This window comes from Callithrix jacchus, chromosome 10, assembly GCF_049354715.1.
Source record: "Callithrix jacchus isolate 240 chromosome 10, calJac240_pri, whole genome shotgun sequence".
Classification (NCBI taxonomy): Eukaryota; Metazoa; Chordata; class Mammalia; order Primates; family Cebidae; genus Callithrix; species Callithrix jacchus.
The window spans coordinates 73,863,868-73,885,494 of NC_133511.1; the positions used below are offsets into that span (position 1 = coordinate 73,863,868).

A 21,627-nucleotide genomic window follows, 5' to 3' on the forward strand; every position below is an offset into this window, starting at 1 on the left:
TTCTTTGCTGCAGAAGGCAGGACCCAGCCCCAAACCTAAAAGTTCCACACAACTTCCCTGAGACTCAACACAGGGCTCTTATCTAACACAGATACCTCTGGCACTGTTGGACTTGCAGGTCAGCAAACCCAAGAGTTGGAGCAGCCGGCACCTCAGTTTCAACCCACTGAAGATTCCTTTCTGGCCTTAGTCCACTTAGAACTTAAATAGTGGGTCATCTGGCCTCATATAATAAATATGTTTTAACCTACATCTCTGAGCCTCCTGACTCTCAAAAAACTGCCAAGGTAGTTACTTTCTTAGGCTGGGTTTGCAGAAGCAGACACTGAGACAAATATTCATATTCAAGTGATTTATTAAGGGAATGCTCAGTTGGTGTGATGGTAAATGAGTAACAACTGGCTCTCTGGAAAGAAAATAAATAAGCTTGATTTATACATCAAGCATTCAACAATTTCCCCAAATACCCTAGAGCGAGCACTCCCACCATGACCAATTTGAAGCTACCAACAGGATATCTCTAAACATGGAGTTGGGAAGAGTTGCTAACAGTCAGCTCTGGGACTAGCCAGTGTCAGCACACCACTGAAACACGGCTAGGGAGACAAGACAAGGACTAGGTGTTGGAGGACAAGAAAAAAAGGAAGCCAAGCAAGAGAGTGATTTCAGGCAAAATCCCATAGAGGTTACAGGCAACACTATCCTTCAGGGAAACTCTGGAGTACAAGCTACACCTCAGCATTGTCTACACGCAAGGCAAGGATGCCTCACTCTCTCGTTCCTGCATCTGTCAGGCTTAGGCAAGGGCCATCCCAGGGTTGAGGCAGATCCTAGGTACCTATCATGGCTCTTTTTAAAGATGAGCAAAGTGGTTCCGGCTGTGTGAAGGCGGTCCTTAGAGAAGAGGTGCAGGTGCTTGGGTTTTGGGGGGCCCTTTGGAATATTCTGCCTGATGACTATTTTTGTGTGCCGGGGGCCTTGGGAGAAGCTGTATTCATTTGACCAGATACGTTTATCCTAATTAAATGACCTATGATGCACTCTTAGTTTTGCTCTGGGAGGTGGGGGAAGAGGGAGTTGTTGGGGCAGCTGAGGCCAGTTACACAGGCTTTTCACGTCTCGATGACTGACTCCTCATTAAGAGCTTTGGACGCCAAGGCTTGGGTAAAGCTTCTCCAATTGGCAACACCACGATGTGTGGTCACACACTGTTGCTGGAAGAATGGAATGAGTCCTCATGCAGCCCCACCAGGTGGAGTCACCTGGACTAATGTGTGTGGTTTCTCCTGGCTTTACCCCAAAGCCTTTTATCTTTGCTGACTTTACTCTGTATCCTTTCACTGTAATCAGAGATAATGGTGAGTATAACAGCTGCTTCTGAGACCTGTGAGTTATTCTAGTGAATCATAGAGGCTGGGTCTTAGAGACACTGACACAGGATCCTTTCGCCATAATAACCAACAGTCATGAATACAACTCTGTGCTGAGCCCTGTGAGTCCTCCTAGTTAATCATCAAACCTAAAGATGGTTTGGGGGACTCCTGACACTTTCTTTCCTAAACTACTGAGAAAGAGGGATTTCTGTGGAAAAGTATCTGATCCACGATCATCTTCTCCATAAGAACTACCTTACCTCAGCTGGACGTGGTGGCTCATGCCTGTAATCCCAACACTTTGGGAGGCCGAGGCAGGTGGACCACGAAGTCAGGAGTTTGAGACCAGCCTGACCAACATGGTGAAACCCCATCTCTACTAAAAATACAAAAATTACCTGGACGTAGTGGCGCACTCCTGTAATCCAAGCTACTCAGGAGGCTGGGGGCAGAAGTGCTTAAACCCAGGAGGCAGAAGTTTGCAGTGAGCTGAGATTGCACCACTGCACTAGAGCATGGGCGACAGAGTGAGACTCCATCTCAAAAAAAAAGAACTACCTACCTTGTCTCACCTGGTCCTGATTTGCAACCATTACCTCTACTCATGTTTGCCACCCCAGCATCATCTGTCAACTCACCTGGTTCATATGCTTTGCATCTTCCTCACCCAAACATTGAAGCATTTGGGTCCACTTGTCCTTTTAGCCTTTATCTGCCTCATGGGGAGCCCAGAACTTTCTATGGCATTTTCTGACACCAAGCTAAGGAAATGAAATGCTGTGAGGGCCCTGCCTTTAGGACCATTAGCCTTCATTGACAGGCCCACCTCGGGCTCCATACTAGAAGCAGAGCACCCACAGGGTTCCCACAACCTCCATTGGGGCTTCTCTTCTCCCAGCTCTTCCTATATTTCATTAGGAAATATGCCTTTCATTATTTACATCATTATAAATATCTGTGGCTTCAGAAAGAATGTGATGTTCTTTCTAAAGTAACATGGGTAACTCCTTAATACTTGAATTAACTGCCCATCTGTTTTCAGATTTAACTGTTTGAAAATGTTTAACAATTGGCCGGGTGCGGTGGCTCAAGCCTGTAATCCCAGCACTTTGGGAGGCCAAGGTGGGTGGATCACGAGGTTAAGAGATCAAGACCAACTTGGTGAAACCCCGTCTCTACTAAAAATACAAAAAATTAGCTGGGCACGGTGGCACGTGCCTGTAATCCCAGCTACTCAGGAGGCTGAGGCAGGAGAATTGCCTGAACCCAGGAGGCAGAGGTTGCGGTGAGCCGAGATCGCGCTATTGCACTCCAGCCTGGGTAACAAGAGCGAAACTCAGTCTCAAAAAAAAATAAAAGGGAAAATGTTTAACAATTGATACATAATTAAAAGCTCTCACGATTATATAGATTGCAGCATACAGTCATGCAATTATAAATAGATATGGTAGAATTCAAACTTACAAAACACATGAGGCAATTTTTTCCCTCCAAATTCTACCTAAAATATGCTTGCCTATATTTGAGAGCAAATATTCCAATATTAATGATAGATCTACATGACATACCTAATTCATACTGTGGCTATTGTACACAGGTTAGAGATAATAGTAACCCACATGATCATGTGATCATTGGTCATTTACAAATTCAAGGATGCCAGAAATGGCATTTAGTGACCTGAATTGAAACCAAATTATAGTTTATAGTTTCTGTCTCTTCTTTCGATAGTAGAAAAAAAATAACAAAAAGCATATAAGTAAATCCTTTCCAAATTGTTTTTAATGCCAGAACCTTAACTCCTGTTACTCAACAAACCTTTTCACTGCATAAACAGTCCCAGTCTTGCAATTGTCCTTAAAATCTATGGCTTTCGAAATGATTGACTCTACCATGAATTTTAAGGGCTCCCTCCACCCCATCCCACCTTGAGAACAAGTGGCTAAACACTCACATTGATGTCTGTCACTGCCCATGCAGCTGCCAGCCCCACCTGTCCCTTGTTCAGGCTTCCAAATAGCCCACAGCAGGCATCTCCACCACTCACTGAGAGCTGGAGTGATCAAGTGCCGCACCACGTACCTACGGAGATATGAAGGCCTGCTCCTTCCTCAGGCAGCAGAGTGAGGAGTGTTAAGAAAAGTTTTCTGTCACTTTATGTGAACTTCTCAGATCCCTATCTCCTCTCCTTTCTTCACTTGCAGAATCGGGAGAGGTAAGGAGTGGGGGTTATCTCAGTCTAGGTGGGCTGTTAAAACAAAAATACCATAACCTGGTTGGCTTAAAAACAACAGAAATGCCTGTAATCCCAGCACTTTGGGAGGCCGAGGCAGGTGAATCACGAGGTCAAGAGATCGAGACCATCCTGGTCAACATGGTGAAACCCTGTCTCTACTAAAAATACAAGAATTAGCTGGGCACGATGGTGCGCACCTGTAATCCCAGCTACTCGGGAGGCTGAGGCAGGAGAATTGCCTGAACCCAGGAGGTGGAGGTTGCGGTGAGCCAAGATCGCGCCATTGCACTCCAGCCTGGGTAACAAGAATGAAACTCCGTCTCAAAAAAAAAAAAATTAGCCAGGCGTGGTGGTGGGTGCCTGTAATCCCAGCTGCTAGGGAGGCTGAGGCAGGAGAATTGCTTGAACCCAGGAGGCAGAGGTTGCAGTGAGCTGAGATACCACCACTGCACTCCAGCCTGGGTGACAAGAGCAAAACTGTGCCTAAAAAACAAAACAACAACAACAACAAAAACACCAGATATTTACTTCTCACACTGTGGAGGTAGCGAAGTTCAAGATGAAGGTGCCAGCAGCATTCAGTGACTGGTGAGGGCCTGCTTCCCGGTTCATAGATGTTGGTCTTCTCACTGTATCCTCACATGGTGGAAGGGGCTTTCTCAGGCCTCTTTTGTAAAGGGCACTAATCCCATTTCCACCCTCATTACCTAATCACCTCCCACAGGCCCCACCTCCTAATACCATCACTTTGGGAGTTAGGTTTCAGCATATGAATCTGGAGGAGACACAAATATTCAGTCCACAGCAGGAGCAATTAGATTGCAATGTGGTTATTCAGCTGGGCTGGTAAAGATGAAGCCACCCTCTGTGAGTGTGAGAGTAGGGAGAAACCATCAGTTGGTGAGGTCATTCAAGGTGCTAGCCATCTGGACATGCAGCCTGTCTCTCAGAACAGAAATGAGCGTCTTCACCTCTTGACCTGGGATACTGTCAGGATGTCTAAGAAGGAAATCCCGTAGGCAAGTCTACCTTTTGGAATCAGAGTATACATATCTGCAGATGACCAGTGGCATGGTGCAGGGTCCTGGACCTTGCATTTTTGCATTTCATGAGATAACTCTATTTTCCTGCATCTTTCCTCTAAAGTTAAGGAAGCTAGCCCTTCCTAGCTGCTCTAGAGGAACATAGGGATTGTGCTAAAGGGATGTTAAACACAGAATGTTAAAGGGAAACCACTGATCCTTGGGGTAAAACATGGTGGCAGCAGTGGGAATGGAAACTAAGGGGGAAAGGGTGGGTCTTAGGAGCACATTGGCTCTAACTGGCAGATTTTTTTCCCCCAGAGCTTTACTCTGAAGAGTATAGACCATGTTCAGCCTGGGAAGCAGTTTTTCTTTATAACTCTCCATCTCTGCTGCAACAAGGGATTTTTCCCTCCAGTTTTTTTTTGTTTTGTTTTTTGTTTTAGACGGAATTTCGCTCTTGTTACCCAGGCTGGAGTGCAATGGCGCAATCTCGGCTCACGGCAACCTCCGCCTCCTGGGTTCAGGCAATTCTTCTGCCTCAGCCTCCTGAGTAGCTGGGATTGCAGGCACACGCCACCATGCCCAGCTAATTTCTTTAGTATTTTGAGTAGAGACGGTGTTTCACCATGTTGACCAGGATGGTCTCGAACTCTTGACCTCGTGATCCACCCGCCTCGGCCTCCCAAAGTGCTGGGATTACAGGCTTGAGCCACTGTGCCCAGCCTCCCTCCAGTTTTTATTCTTTGAGGATATAGACTCCCAGATCCCTGTTCTTCATTTTGCCATGATGAGCCCTTGGTCCCAGGCCCTGGTTTTGGGTTTCTTCATTGCTTGTTTGCTACTGCAGAGTAGCCAGACCCCTAGTTCCAGGACCACTGGCCACACATCTTCATGGTCTGAAGCTTCCAGCCTTCTAAGTTTATGCTTTCCTTTAAAATCCTAGACGATCTCTAGCTTGTCTCCTTTCATCTGGACAAGTCTAGTACTCTCAGTGATTCTTCCCAAGATCCCTTCCCCGAGATTCTTAGGAAGAGGCATGCCCTCCTAAGAATCCTCTGCATGTGCATTCCTGCTCCTAACTTCTCAGTCTCCAATAAGCTGCCAGGGTTGCTGTCCTCCTACTCCACTTTGTCCCACAAAGTGTCCCACTGCAGACAGTGCCCCACCTTCTGCATTCCCTAAGCATCATTCATAGGAGGTGATGGCATATACATAGCAGACTTTTTCTGAAAGTTTGGAGGTAGTAGAGCAGCACTAAGGAGCAGGAACCAACGTAAAATAGAACATCAGACATCTCCATTCCTAAAGTTCTTCTGCCACCCCTGCCCTCAGAATTTCTCACCAGTTACTTTCCTTCTCAGAGTCTAGTTTTCTGCCATTTCACCTTCTTTCTACTCAGGCTTTTCTCCTGTATCCTCTCTTCTCCCAGTTCCAGTCTTACCCCTACCTCTCATCATCTAGCTACCGAAGGACAACTCCTGAATTCCTATTGCTCTTCTGTTTCCTTGTTGTAGCTCTTCTCTGCAGACGAACTGGGACCCCTCCTGTCATAACCAAAGGCCCATGAATCAGCTTTCAAGGAAAAAGAACCAGCTCCTCTGAGAAGAATTCTGCCTGCCTGGTTATCTATGGCATAAAACAACAACTGTTTCATAGTGTTCACAGATTCCCTGGGTCAGGTCAGGGCCGAGCATGGATGACTTGTCTCTCCTTTGTGTTGTCTAGGGCTCAGCTGGAAGGCTCAAGCAGCTGGGGATGACTTAAAGGGCTAGGGGCTGTAATCATCTGAAGGCTTCTTCAGTCCTATGTCTGGTGAATGGCTGCGGGGACTTGAAGGCTGGTCTCAGCCGGGACTGTCAATTGAAGCACCCACATATGACCTTTCCTTGTAGCTTGGGCTTTCACACAGCATGGCAGCTTCACAGTAGTCAGACTTCTAACATGTCAGCTCAGGGGTCCAGTGAACAGGGGATGTTGAAGGGCTTTTCATTACTTAACCTCAGAAGTTACATAGCATCCAGATTAAAGGGGAGGTAACATAGACCTTGCTTCTCAACGAGAGGAATGGCAAAGATGTTGTGGCCATGCTTTTAACATTGCCACACGTCCTCCTTCTACAGACTGCTGATGCATAGCTCCTGGCATTGATAAGGGTCAACAGGTCCTACCTCAAAAGGTCTTGCCATAGCCTTCCCCCATCATGAGTGGAGCCAGAGGCAGTGATGAAAGGAGTCAGCAGTCACTGGACCCTGTCCTACAGCCACTGGAGCTATGACACATAGGGGCTTTGTTTGGGCTCCTCCAACTGCCTAGCCCAGGGTTCTCCTAGGGATGTCTGGGGTAGAGCTTCTCTATAGCTTTCAGCCTTGGTTCCAGACGCCTGGCCTTGGGCTTCTTGTTTGCACTTCTAGAGGGTTTCAGGATTTGGAGGTGGAGGCTCTAAGAGCCAGTAGCAAGTTTATTGGCTTTTGTAGGTACAGTGGCCTCACCAAGGCAGGCTGCAGGCACCTGGCAGCCAGTGCCCAAATGTCAGTCTCAGAAGGCCTCTGTGACTGCTGGTTCTGAGCCAGCATGGATTGGGCTGGGGTAATGCTGCTGGATGGAGCTTGTCCTCTGGAGAAGGGACATCCTTAGGACTTGTCTTATGACAAGTCAGGAGCAGTAGCCTCTGGTCCTGCAGTTTCTGTGGGAGACCCCACAAACTCCCACACCTTCTCCAGAGAGGGAAGCTCACCTCTGACTCCTACCCCTAAACAACGAAATAAGGCTTCACCCAGTTGCAACAAGTTGATTCTGGAGCTCCAATCCACTACTGCTGAGGTCATGGGTGTGCCAAGAGCCTCACCATCCAGATGTGGTTCAGGAACACTGGCTTTTTGGGGGAGTCAGTCCTTGCACATCAGTCTCTAAACTCCACAAGGGGCAGTAACAGTGTCTGCTGATACCTAAAGCATTTTGCTCAGTACCTGGCCCTTGGTAAATATTGGTTAATGATGCATTTGGGTAACTCTGTGAGCAAGTTGGGCACTTGAAGGGTTATAGAGATGGCTGTATTGCACACAAGTGGCAAACTTAAAAGCTATAAGAACCAAGCAAATTATGTAAGTGAGAAAAGCTGGCCGGCTAGGGCCAGAGGCCTATAGAACAAGAGATTCCCTGCTCCGGGGGCAGAGGACAGCCACTTCTGTGCTTTATGCCTGCCATGCTGAAGACCAGCCCAGCACTGCCAAATAGTCTTAGTTTTCAAGAAAGCTAGATGTATTAATTAAATCTCCCAATTTTTAAGTGTTGTCAATCTATTCAATGAAAAGCATTTTCCCCCTGTGATTGTGGGCTGGATGCAACAGGTTGTAACCTCTGCAACCCACAGGGTTAACTCTAGTTCACAGGAGTTGTCAGGATCCTTGGATTAGTGTAGCACAAATCCTACCTCCCCCTCCACTCCTCCTGGGAACGTCAGCACCTCCACCCCGACCCTGACCCTGGCGTGAAGTTAGCCAGCCACCCCACAGCAACCACCGGAAAGGTCCTTCTTAGGCTCTTGTGACCTCTGCAAGAAGATTATACCTGTAAATCCCTAAAGCCATCAGCCTAAGGTGGGGGAAGGGAAGGGAATGGAGGCCAGGCAGACAAGAAGGCGCCAGCCAGCTCTCCCTGCCTCACCCGCCCCAGCCAGGCGGGCCTTCTTGCCATAGTCTTCCCTGGGTCACTGTCAGACAAACTCTCCCCTGGTTGAGCCAAGACACCTGGACTTTTTCCAAAGGATTTTCAGTAGTAATGGAGAGAAAGCACAAAGGGACATAAACAGAACGAGGTGGCCTAGAAATGGGAGTGTTTACAGAGTTTGGTCTTCAGGAACCCAAGAGGGCCATAATAGACCAGATAGCAGAGCCGAGGGAATCCACCCGGGAGAGAGGGAGGGAGGAGTGGATTTCCATTCTCGGTAAGGAGGGAGGCAGTTTGAAGAGAGGAGGGGACGATGCTTTCAAGATTTCCACCCTGGGGAAGAAGGGGCGGGGAGACGGCGGGAATCTAGGAAATTGGGGAATGGCTATTCCCATTCCCGAGAAGGGGGGGACTTAATTGTGGGAAGTTAGCTGAAGACTCTCACGCCGGAAAGGAGGTCGCCTCTGCAGAAGGGCCCTGAATGGCGAGAGCGAATCCGAGACTCCCAGGCGAGCAAAAGCCGGAGCAGCCTCTTAGCAACCCCTGTCCCGGGAAGGTTTGAAAGCAGCGGTGCCCTAGTGACGCCGGAAAAGATGGAGCGGTTGTCATGGCGACGCGGAGCACACCTCGGAAATAAATAAATAAGCCTCCCAGGCTGCTGCAGCCGCGCCCCCGCGGGACCCGAGCGCGGGGGAGGGGACCTCACGGGCCCGGGTCCCCGCAGTCGCGCGTCCCCGCCATTGGCAGAGCCGGAGGGTGGGGGGGGTCACCCCCCGGGGGGCGAATGGTACAGTCCTCCGCCCGCGCCCCGGCCCGGCCCGCAACTAGCGAGCCAGCTCCGAGCCCAGAGCCGCCGCCGTCCGCTGAGCCCCGAGCGGAGCCGGAGGCGGCGATGGAGGGAGTCAGCAGCCACCGGACCCTGTCCTACAGCCGCTGGAGCTACGACAGGTAGGGCGCCCTAAGGGTGGCCTTGCGTAATCGCCTGCTCACCCTCGCTCTCCTGCGGGAGAAGCGAGCCTCCGGGGGCGAGGACCGGCGCGAGCGTCCCTATCCCCAGGGTGGGTTCGGGCACCCGGGTACCCTCAGGCATCTGGGACCCAGAGCCTCGGGTACGCGCAGCGGAGCTCGAGCAAGGGTGGTGTCCCCACATCCACAGGGCAGAGCTGTCGGAGGAGGGCACCCGGGCACTGGGGCCAGCGAGCTGTCACAGCTGCCCCGCCAGGGTCGCTCCACGGGGGACCCCGAGAAACGGTGCGGAGGAGGTGCCGGGAGGGGCGGGGCAGGGGCCGGGGAGGGCCCCGGGCGGGCGGGGAGAGGAGGGGTGCCGGAGGCTCCGGGTTGCGCCCGCCGGGGTCTGCTCTCCGCTGGCCCTCCGCGGGGACCGAGGCTGGCCCCGGGCGGAGTGCCCGCTGGCTGTCCCGGACCCCGAGAGTCGCTGCCTGCTCCGCGGGGCGGGAGCAGCCCCGGCCGGCTGTCTGGGCGCAGGAGCGGCGCCCTCGTGTTGCCAGGCTCCGCGCCCGCCCCGCGGGGATGGCGAGCGGCTGCCGGCGTGGGCTGTTTGGAGCCGCGCTGCCCACGCACTCGTCCTGGAGGAAGGAGTCATCCTCCCTGGCGAAATGAAAAAAATAAGAACAGAGTGAGTTGGTCATAAAGCTGGGTAGATTTATTCCTAGGTTATGCCCGTTGTACCTTTCCTTGGTGTGTTAAATGCCACCCCTCTATTTGAAATGAAACTATGATGATCATACGTAGTAGTTTATTATTATTTCTTTAAGTTTCACAACCCCATATCGATCTGCAGAATTCTGGAGTTAAATTTCCTGACCCATGGCCCTAGATGGTGAGGGCTGGAAGAGAAACTTGATTTACTGGACTGCTCTCATCTCCTTGAAGTCCTGCTTCCTGTGCTCTCCCTCCCTTCACTCTGCCAAAAACCTCCCTGCATCTTTGACAGCCCTTGTTTGCCTAGATTCAGAGGAACAGGTGTCTCTCCTACCCAAGACCAGTTCCCCTAGGACCCTCCTCACCTTCCCTGGGTCTCCCCCTCTATTAATCACACCTGTCTCCCCCATCTGCACCTTCGCCTCTACTGGTGATCTCTCTTCAGCCTGTAAAATCGATTCAAGTTGTCTGGTCTCCCTCCTGGAGATGGGTGCAACTGATCCACCTCTTTTTTTCCTTTCATTGCCTTCTTTGGGGAAATATATGGTTTGAATTGGTTAATTCTGTTTCTTCATCAACCCTGCCTTGCGCAGCCCCAGCAAATCTGCTGTCCACCTCACGATTCCAGTGCACCTGCCTTTTTAAAAATTGTGCTCTCCGTGGAGAAGAATGCTAACATTATTGGAATATTAAATTTAAAATAACAAAACACACTAACTTTGGTTGAGATCCCAAATCCATGCATTCATTTGCTTATTCAACAAACTTGTATTGAGTGCGAACTACATCCTGGGCCCTGGAGATAAGGCGATGAAAAGACAATTTCCTCCCAGAGATGAGCTCACAGTCTAGATTCTGTTAGAAATAAAGTGTTATATTCCAAAGGTCTAATACATGTACGGGGTAAAAACTTAAAGTTGAGCTAATTCCATATAGTAAATAATTTTTCTCTGTAAAAGCAAACATACAAAATCAGAAAGATTTTGGAATTAGATGACCTGCATTCAAATTCTGACTCTGCCTAGCTAACTTTGGACAAACTACTTCTCCCTGGGCCACAGTTTTTTGGGGGAGTATTATGAGTGTTACGAGGTAATAGGCCTGGCAACTATTACCTGTAATCCCAGTACTTTGGGAAGCCGAGGCGGGCAGATCACTTGAGATCAGGGGTTTGAGACCAGCCTGGCCAACATGGTAAAACCCCATCTGTACTAAAAATACAAAAGAAAAAAAATTACCTGGGCATGGAGGCACACACCTGTAATCCCAGCTACTTGGGAGGCTGAGGCAGGAGGATCGCTTGAGCCCGGGAGGTGGAGGTTGCAGTGAGCCAAGATTGTGCCACTATACTCCAGCCTAGATGACAGAGCTAGACTCTGTCTCAAAAAATAAATAATAAATAAATGCGGTAATAAACATAAAGGGCTTGTCATATTGCCTGGGACTTAGTAATCTTGCAATAAGTGGTATAAATTGCTGTTTTATAAATGCATATTGTAAATGTTTCTGGAACTCTAGTCTTCCACAGAAGCTTAGTTTGAAAATCATTTTTCTCCTTTCAGACCCCTAAGTAAAGACATTTTCTGGGGTTCTGTCTTCAGAACTCTTCTCTTCTCACCCTGACAACCTCAATACCTGGGGAACTATATAAAGAACACAACTCACCTGGCCCTTGTCCACACTGACTGAATCATACTATCCAGGGGTGGGACCCTGGGCTCAATGTTTGTATAAAACTTTCTGGCTGATTGTGATGCAGCTGGTTTACCTACTCTCCTGAACCATTAGTCCACATCACCTCCTCTATGTTATAATCAGTACTTGTTTTTTAAGACATAAATATTGAATTATTCAAATATTTACACAATCCTCAATAAAGCTGTTAAAACCATTATTCAAGCAACTCATACATTGGGTACACAGGACCTCATCCCATCCCAACTCTGTAAGGAACCACTGTTAATATTTAACTTTCACTTTCCAACACTGGTCTATGATTTCTGCCCCCATCACATCTTTGAACGTGGGAAACGCCTCTCTTTCAAGTACTCCTATAAGTTGACCGCTCTTCCGTGTGTTTGTCTAAGCTGTCGTCCCCCTTGATTCTGGGCCATGTGTGTATCAGGTATCTATTGCCATGTAACAAGTCACTCCTAAACTTAGTGGCTTAAAATAACAACTGTTTGAGTTAGCACAAGATTCTGCGGATCAGTAGTTTGGGCTGAGCTCGGCTGGGTGGTTTTGTGGTCTGGGCCAGGCTCAGCTTTTCTGGGATGGGCTTACTCATGTATCTGGTGCCCCTGCTGGGAAGGCTAGAGCAGTTGGGCCCTCTCTCCACATGCTCTCTCATCTTCCAGCAGACTCACTCAAGTTTGCACACATGGTGGTGGAAGGGACTCCAGTGAGGGAGCAGAAGCTGCAGGGCTTCTTGAGGCCTAGGTTAAGAACTTGCACATCATTCTGCCACATGGTATTGGTCAAAGTAAGTCCAAATGCCAGCCCACATTTCAGGAGTGGGAAATAGTCCTTCACTCTTGAAGACAGGAGCCGAAAATCTGTGGCCACTTTTCCAATCTACCAAAATATGGTTGCCTACATTTAAAAAATTTCTGGCTTTTCTTGGGTCCCCACTGTCCACATTTGGGCACATGCCAAAGTGCTCCTCTTTTCCATTCCATTCCATTCTGTTCTATTCCATTCCATTCTATTCTCAGGCTACTCCCTGGTCCCAGTTATCAATACAATGCTTTTAACACTGAAATCTGTACTTTCAACTCCAGCCTTTTTGCCAAGACTTAGCCCTACATGTCTAAATGCCTGTAGATGTCTCCATCTAGATATTCGGCCAACAGCTTTAACTTGACAGGTTCAAAATCAGATCCTTCACTGATCATCGTATTTTTTTTTTTTTTTTTTTTTTTGAGACGGAGTTTCACTCTTATTACCCAGGCTGGAGTGCAATGGTGCGATCTCGGCTCACCACAACCTCTGCCTCCCGGGTTCAAGCAATTCTCCTATCTCAGCCTCCCGAGTAGCTGGGACTACAGGCTGTGCCACCATGCCCAGCTAATTTTTGTACTTTTAGTAGAGACGGGATTTCACCATGTTGACCCGGATGGTCTCGATCTCTTGACTTACTGATTGGGAGACCCACCTGGGCCTCCCAAAGTGCTGGGATTATAGGCGTGAGCCACCGCACCCAGCCTCATCATATTCTCTAGTCAGCATCCACAGCCAAATGGACTCCTCAAAACTTGAGGAGTTCAAGGACATTGACCTTGAACTCTCCAAATCTTATCTATACTATTGATTGTTATGAAGATAAAAGGAAGGATCTATGTAAAATGACTGGCACAAAGTAGGTATTATCAAGTCCATTGTTTTCCACAGCTTGGCACCCATTAACCATTTTGTCTCCACTCAAGCTTCAGTCATTATCCTCAAAGGCTTCAGTGCCCATACAAGTGACCAAACTACCACACTTGACTCACAATTTCTGGACCTTCCCATTCTAGACACTTTTCTTCAGTTATTCACAGGATAAATTCCTAGATGATGACAGCTGGAATTGCTTCACTTCTAATCTCATATACATGAATTGCTGACTCTCTGACCTCAGGCATGTTCCTTATACATTGCTTCTGCCACACCACAAAGGTGTCTGCCTTCATCTCTGCATTTTCTCCTGGCCTACCACACTTTTCCCGGCCTGTCTTCTCCTTCCCAGCTTGTATCACATGATAGATTATTTTCAATCACTCACTCCAGCACTTTTTAATTCCCTCACATATGCTTGGCACAACTCCAGCCTGGCATGGATCAATGTGTTAGAATCTCCATCCCCTTTCTTATGACACTAGAATCCTACAACAAAAATGACATGCCCGTGCAGGATGTCACCACTTTCACGGTCTTCATCTTCAGTCAGGCCATCACCAACACAATCGCTCAGTCTTTCTGCTTCTCCCTGATGAGCTTCACTCCCATTGCCCACAGCAGCCCTTCCAAACCTTCCTCACTCTCAAGACCTCTCTCTGCTTGACCCTTATCCGCAGCCCCGTGTGTTACATAAATGGCCCTGCCTCCTGCTCCTTTGAGAAAAATTGATCACATCAGGCATCATCTTCTGTCACTTCCTGACTCCACTTCATTTCCACTCTACTTCAGTCACTCCCTTGTGGGGACTTTGTTGTTCTTTCCAATTCTTCGCTATTATAAATAATTTTGTGTTAAACATCATTGTTTTTGTGACATTTCCCTTCATGTCTGTTTATTCAATTAAACTCCTGAAGAAGGACTGTTAGTTTCCAATTTTGGCTACTGTCGATTGCCCTCCAGAAGGAGTGAATTGATTTCTTTTCCCACAGGCAGCCACTTTGACTGCATTGTTTTACCATTATGAGTGTGTGTGTATGTGTGTGTGAGAGGTGTGTGTGTGTGTGCTTGTGTGTGTGTGAGAGAGACAGAGAGAGGCCTCTCAGACTCTGAGACAAAATAGCATCAGTGCTCAGAACTTGGATTTTGGGGTCAAAGTGACCTGGCTTTGAAGCCCGGGTCCTTCAATTATTGCTTATATGACTTTAGACAAGTGACTTTACCTCCATCAACAAATAGACAATAATAATGGTGCCTACCTCTTAAGGTGGGTCCATCCACTCAATATGCATTTACTGAGTACCTTCTAAATGTCAGGCAACATTTCAGGCACTGGGGACAGAACAGTGGATGAAACAAAGTCCATGGTCTCACAGTTCTTCCTATCTAGTTGGGGGAGATATAGACAATATATATATATATAAGCTAAGGGGCTTATATAATATAAAGTGCTAAGAAGAAAAAGCAGAGTATGAAGGAGAGAGTCTGACTGCATAGGGGTGCTGGGAGTGGTGAGTGTGCTATGTCATATAGTGCGGTCAGGGAAACTCTGATGAGGGGGTATTTCATCAGAGATCTAAAAGAGGTGAGGGGATGAGTCATATGGTTAATGGAAGAATGCTCTATGGAAAGGAGAAGCAAGTGACAAGGTCCTGAGGTAGGAGTGTGCCTAGTGTGTTTGGGAACAGCGTGGAAACCTGTGTGTTCTCCTGCCTCTTTGTAAAACTTCCTTCTTGCTCCTCTTCCAACTCCCCACACCCGCTCCACCCATCCTCAGGGAACCACTGATCTGCTTCATTTCCTAGAATTTTGTATAAGTGGAATAATCAGTGTGGACCCTTTTTTTGTTTGGCCTCTTTCAGACAGTGTAATTATTGTGATATTCTTCAATATTATTGCATGAATTAATAGAGCATTTCCTTTTATTGCTGAGTAGTATTCATGGATCTGTCATAGTTTGTTTATCCCATCATCTGTTGGGTTGTTTCCACTTTTTGGCTATTACAAATAAAGCTTTTGTGAATATTCATGTACAAGTCTTTGTATAGACGTATGTTTTTGTTTTCTCTTAGGCAAATACCTAGCAAAGCAGCGGAATGGCCGAATCATATGATAGGTCTACATTTAACTTTTTAAGGAACTGCCCAACTTTTCGAAAGTGGTTAGACTGTTTTACATTCTCAATAACACTGTGTGAGAGTTCCAATTCCTCTACATTTCTGTGACAGTTGATACAACCAGTCTTTTTAATTTTAGCCATTCTAATAGGTATGCAGTGGTATGTCATTGTGATTTCATTTTGTATTTCCTTGATGACTAATGATGTTGAGCATCTTTTCACGTACTTATTTGCTGTTCATAGCTCTTCTTTGGAGAAGTTTCTGTTAAAATGTTTAACAACCCATCTCAAAGTTGGGTTGTTTCCTTTTTGAGTTTTGAGAGTTCTTTGTATATTCTGGATACATGTCCTTTATCAGATATATGACTTGCAATATTTTCTCCGAGTCTGTGGCTTTCTTTTCATTTTCTTATTATTTTCAAGAGCAGAAGTTTTTGCTTTTGATGAAATCCAGTTTATCAATTTTTTCAATAGATTGTTCTTCTGATCTTCTGATGTATCTAAGAAATCATTGACTACTATGAGGTGACAAAGGTTTTCCTAGGAATTTTCTAATTTTTCATTTTAAATTTAGATCTTTGCTATATTTTGAGTTAACTTTTTTGCATATCGTATGAGATTCATTTTATAAAATGGGTATCCAATTGTTCCCACAGCATTCATTGAAAAAGACCTTATTTTTTCTGCAAAATCACCTTTGTACCTTTATGGAAATCAATTGATTTTTGTTTGTAAGTTTATACCCTCTTTTCTGTTATCTTGATCCATGTGTTTTTATTGATGCCAATACCAAAAAAATGCTTATATAATAAATACTGAAATCTGGCAGTTTAGGCCTTTAACTTTGTCTTTTACAAATTGTTTTGACTATTCTAGAACCTTTTCGATTTCACACTTATTTAACAATAAGTTTTTCAAGTTCAACCCCCCACTCCCCAAAAAAACCTCCTGGAATTTTGATTGGGATTTTGTAAACTTTATAGATCAATTTGGGGAGAGTTAACATCTTAGTAACATTGCGCCTTCCTGTTCATGAACATGGCATGTATCTCTGTTTATTTAGATTATCTTAATTTCTCTCAGTCATATTTGTAGTTTTCAGCATATGTCTTTCACCTCTTTTTTAAGATGTGTCCCTAAATTCTGCATATTTTTCAATAATATAAATATTTTTTAATTCAGTTTTTGATTTTTCATTCTTAGTGTATAGCATGTACTTGGATTCTTAATTGTGGTAAAATACATATAACATAAAGTGAGTTATTTTAATGATTTTTAAGTATACAGTACCATGGCATCAATTACATTCATAGCATTGTGCAACCATCACCATGATCTATTTCAGAATCTTTTTATTACCCTAAACAAAAACTCTCTACCCATTAAGAAATAACTTCTCATTCATCCCCATCCTAGCCCCTGATAACCTCTAATCTATTTTCTGTCTCTATAAATTGCCTATTTTAGATATTTCATATAAATGAAATCATACAGTATTTTTCCTTTTGTGTCTGGCTTATTTTGCTTAGTATAATATTTTCAAGATTCATTCATGCTGTAGCATATATTTTTTGGTTGAATAATTCCATTGTATGCATATGCCACATTTTGTTGTTTTTTTTTAATTAAAAAATATTTTAAAATTTTTTATTTTATTTTTTGAGATGTAGTCTCGCTTTGTCACCCAGGGTGGAGTGCAGTGGTGCGATCTTGGCTCACCACATCCTCTGCCTCCTAGGTTATCTGGGATTACAACACCTACTACCACGCCCAACTAATTTTTGTATTTTTAGTAGAGATGGGTTTTTACCGTGTTGGCCAGGCTGGTCTCTAACTCCTGACCTCAAGTGATCCACCCGCCTCAGCCTCCCAAAGTGCTGGGATTACAGGCGTGAGCCACTGCACACAGCCAGCATTTTGTTTATACATTCATCTGATGGACCCTGGATTGTTTCTCTTTTTGGCTATTGTGAAAATGTTCCAATGAACATTGGTGTGCACATATCCATTTGAGTTCCTGTCTTCAATTCTTCTGGGTAGTGTAGACCTAAGAATAGAATTGCTGTTTGGTAATGGTAATTCTATCTTTAGCTTTTTGAAAAACCGTGAAACCGTTTTCTACAAAGACTGCATTATTTTACATTTCCGTCACCAATGTGCAAGGGTACCCATTTCTCCACTTCCTCACAATACTCGTTAATTTCATGGTTATTACTATAATTATTATCATAGTATACTCTAGGAATTGGCATCTTATCATGGTTTTGATTTGCATTTCCTTGGTGACAAATGATGAGTATTATTTCTGGTGCTTATTTGGCCATTTATATCTTAGAGAAATGTCCATTCAAGTTCCTGCCATTTTTAATTTGGTTTTCTTTTTGTTGTTGAGATGTGGGAGTTCTTTATACATTCTCAATATTAATTCTTTTCAGATGTATGATTTGCAAATATTTTTTCCATTGTTGTCTTCTCACTTTCTTAGTAAGGTCCTTTGAAGCACAAGTTTCAATTTTGATGAAGTCCAGTTTGTCTTTTTTCTTTTGTTGGTTATGCTTTTAGTGCCATATCTAAGAATCCATTGCCAAATCCAAGGCCGCGAAGATTTACCTGTTTTCTAATGTCTTTTGTAGTTTCAGAGCTTATGTTTATGCCAATTTTGAGTTAATTTCCATTTTGAGTAACTTTCTGTATATGGTATGAGATGTGGTCCAATTTCATTCTTTTGCATGAAAGAAAACAAATAGTTGTCTCAGAACTATTTGTTTCTAGTCTTTCTCTTGGACTTGGCACCCTGGTCACAAATCAATTGGTGAGTTGGGCACTGTGGCTCATGCCTGTAATCCCAGCACTTTGGGAGGCTCAGGTAGGAGGATTGCTCGAGTCTAAAAGTTTGAGACCAGCCTGGGCAACATAGTGAGACCCTATCTCTACAAAAAAAATAATTTTTAATTAGCAGGGCATGGTGACAGATGCCTGTAATACCAGCTACTTGGGAGGCTGAGGTGAGATCACTTGAATCCGGGGTGTCGAGGTTGCAGTGAGCCATGATTACACCACTGCATTCCAGCCTGAGCAACAGACAACAACCTTGTCTCAAGAAAAAAACAAAAACAAAACCCCCAAATCAACTGGCCGTAAGTGTATGGGTTTATTTCTGGACTCTTGACCCTTGTTTTACACTGTATCTGTGACCAAGGTGGATTCTGGTCCAGACTGGTCTCCTCTGCAACGTACCTTCTTGTGGCTTTCTTCTGGTCCCTGGTTCCCAAACAAGGCATGCAGTTGCTGGTGATACTCTCTGCACAGTTAGGTTTCTGTCGAGTTGAAGAAGTAGTAGCCAAATTCTTAATGTAAAAGTAGCCTTTGTACTAAGGCTTACTTTACCATTCTAGGAGAACTTAACAAAATATGTGCTTCTTCCACTTTTGAAGATTGGGCTCTCAGGTTCTTTTTTATTATTATTATTTTTTGAGACGAAGTCTCGCTCTGTCTCCCAAGCTGGAATGCAGTGGCACGATCTTGGCTCACTGCAACCTCCTCCTCTCAGGTTCAAGCAGTTCTCCCGTCTTAGCCTCCCGAGTAGCTGGGTTTACAGGTGGCCACCACAATGCCTAGCTATTTTTTGTATTTTTAGTAGAAAGGGGGTTTCACTACATTGGCCAGGCTGGTCTCAAACTCCTGACCTCAGGTGATCCACTCGCCTCGATCTCCCAAAGTTCTGGGATTGCAGGTGGGAGCCACCACGCCGACCTTTTTTCTTTTTTCTTTTTTTTTTTTGAAGAGGGCTACTTCTTTTTTTCTTTTTTTTTTTTGTTTTGTTTTTGTTTTTTGTTTTAGAGACAGGGTTGAGGGATCACCACAAAGGGACCCACAGGGACATGAGCCCAGCTAACTGCAGTCCCTAGTGCTGAGAATCAGCAGGGAAGCTGGCAGAGACAGGGAGTGGCAGAGCAGACCAGGCCTGGAGCAGTCAGGCTGAGAGCACTGTGGCATTAAGGCTCACAAGTAGCTTATTGTGAGATAAGGAGGTGATGATGCTGTCAGCGGCTATACAAGTGGTTTTATGAAACAGGAAGATACCTTAGAGCACTGTGAAGAGAGTCAGGAGTTCAGGATTCACTTCTGGCTCCCTCCTTAGTTCTCATCCACCTTCGGGCAAGTCACTTGGCTCCCTGGGCCTGTGTTCCCTGACACTAAAGGGACTGAACACTCTCTAGTTCTGACATTCTGTGAGTATATGACCTATGGCCTTGGAATGTGTTCTGTGGTTGGAAAGGCCAGGGTAGAGGGATGAGAACAGGACAGCTGGGATTGGAGGTCCTGGCCATGGCAGTGCCAGCTTAGGAGTTGCTGGCCAGAGGAGCCAGGTGGCTACCAAAGGCAGGGGACTGGAGGCTCTGCCTTGTTCCAGAACTTGTTAGTGCAGCTACTTCTCTTTTGTTGGATTTACAGCAGGACAGGACCAAGACAGCTGGGCTGGATAGAGCAAATGAGGGCAGTGGTCCGGAGGGTCAGTGCAGAATGTGGTCAAAGGGCAGTGAGTGGGGGGTGATCTATTTCCCGGGCAGCTGTTGTACCTGGGGCTCAGGGTGATTGGCAGTGGAAAGGGGAGTCAGGTGTGAAGGTGAGGCATGGACCTCTCAGATCCCTCGGGACTTGCCCGCACTGAAGTTTGACGTCATCAGGCACTGTGGTTTTCCAGATGGGGTCACTGGATGAATTCCAACAAAAGCAAGAAGACCCTGGGCAGGGACATTATGTCTGTAACCAAAGATAGAAGGAAGCTCTAGCTGTGCCCACAGTCTGGAGAGCAGTTGCCAAGTAGGGACTCATGGGTATCTGTTGATGCCTTCTCTCTGGAAGATCCTGAGCCTGAGTCTCAGCTGGGAGACTCAGCTGAGCATATGCTGGGGGGAGACACACACCTTTGCTCTCCATCCACAGCTGTGTAGGTTGTCCTGAAGGTGCAGCAGTTGGATCTCCGGGCTCAGGTGTGTGTTCCTCTGTAGCCTTGGGCAGGTGTCCTGGTCTTCGGATCTGAATATGAACAAAGACAACTCTAGATATGTATGTGTGTTGGGGAGTAGGGTGCAGAAGTCAGCAGGCTTTAGGGAACAGCCTGTCCATCCTCAGGGAAAGGGAGATTTGTGCAGGTGAACAATGTTAGAGAACTGTGCCAGCAGACGGGACCCTAGTGTCAGAACTAGGAGCACAGAGCTGAGGTCAGGGGGAAGAGGTCCACGGGTCTTGGAGGCTTTGGAGTCAGGGAGAGCTGGCACCAGGATAATGGCAGCCTAGGTTTATCTCTGCAAGGTCACATTTCTCTATAAAGATTCAATCCCAACCTGGCTCTGCCTCCAGGCCTCCTCAGGCACTGCAGACCAACTAAACACCATACCAGGAATACCACAGTCCCCGAAAGGGCACTGTCTCCTGGCACCGTCCCCTCTCTCCACAGTCTGACATTCTGGGTGGTATTCCGTCCTCTTCATCACCAAGTGTTTAGAGAACAGAGGCCACGATGGGTTGGGCTCCTCTGAGAGAAGGCTTCTGTGTGTGCCTCTGAGTGTTGCATCAGTAAGAGTGTATCTGGGTGGGGCATGTGCACAGGGGTGTGCGTGCCTTCAAGGGTAGCCATGTAGATGTGTCCCAGTTGCGTGTGCGTCGATGGAAGCAGGTGTGTGCGGTGGAATTGACCGTATGAACAGGGCGGCGACTTGGGGGGGATCCTCTCTTTTGCCCTGCATTTGGTGGGGCCAAGAGGGGGGATTGGACCCTTCCCTGGGGCCCAAGATTATATGTAATGGGGGCCACAGGCCTGCTTCCACAGGCAACTTGCCTGGGCAGTTTCTGGGATGCCAGTGGGCTCTAAAAGCCCTCAAGGTTTAAGCAGGAGCTCCTGCACCTAGAGCTCCATTTAGGTCGCTAAGCCAAACAGACCCTGTGGGACCTTGGCAGTGAGCTGTGGTGGGTTGGAGATCCCTTCGCTCCCTGCCAGGCCCAACCCAAGGGAATAGAGAGCAGGGACCTAGGTCTGCTTGGAGGGGCTGTGGGGCAATCCGGGGCCGCATCAATGTTGGATGAGCCCGCGCGGCCTCGATACCATCTTCTTCAGTCTCACTTTTAGTGTAACTGGAGAGCCCAGGGACCAGCCCGAGCTGGCAATGA

General features: G+C 46.5%; 1 protein-coding gene across 8 annotated transcripts in view; it reads left to right on the forward strand.

Moving 5' to 3' along the window:
• Positions 1-8,966: 8,966 nt before the first annotated feature.
• Positions 8,967-21,627, forward strand: part of TUB (TUB bipartite transcription factor) — an 85,960-nt gene continuing 73,299 nt past the window's right edge. For 4 of the 8 annotated variants that reach the window (XM_078340439.1, XM_054242029.2, XM_054242030.2 and 1 more), the window contains exon 1: positions 8,967-9,248. Coding sequence is in view for 3 of the 8 variants with exons in the window: in XM_054242029.2 (XP_054098004.1) it covers positions 9,085-9,248 (164 nt within the window). In the remaining 5 variants the exon portion in view is untranslated. Of the gene's footprint in view, positions 9,249-9,325; positions 19,689-21,627 lie in introns of those variants that run through there. The other 4 variants (XM_078340441.1, XM_078340443.1, XM_078340442.1 and 1 more) reach the window with 1 other exon arrangement.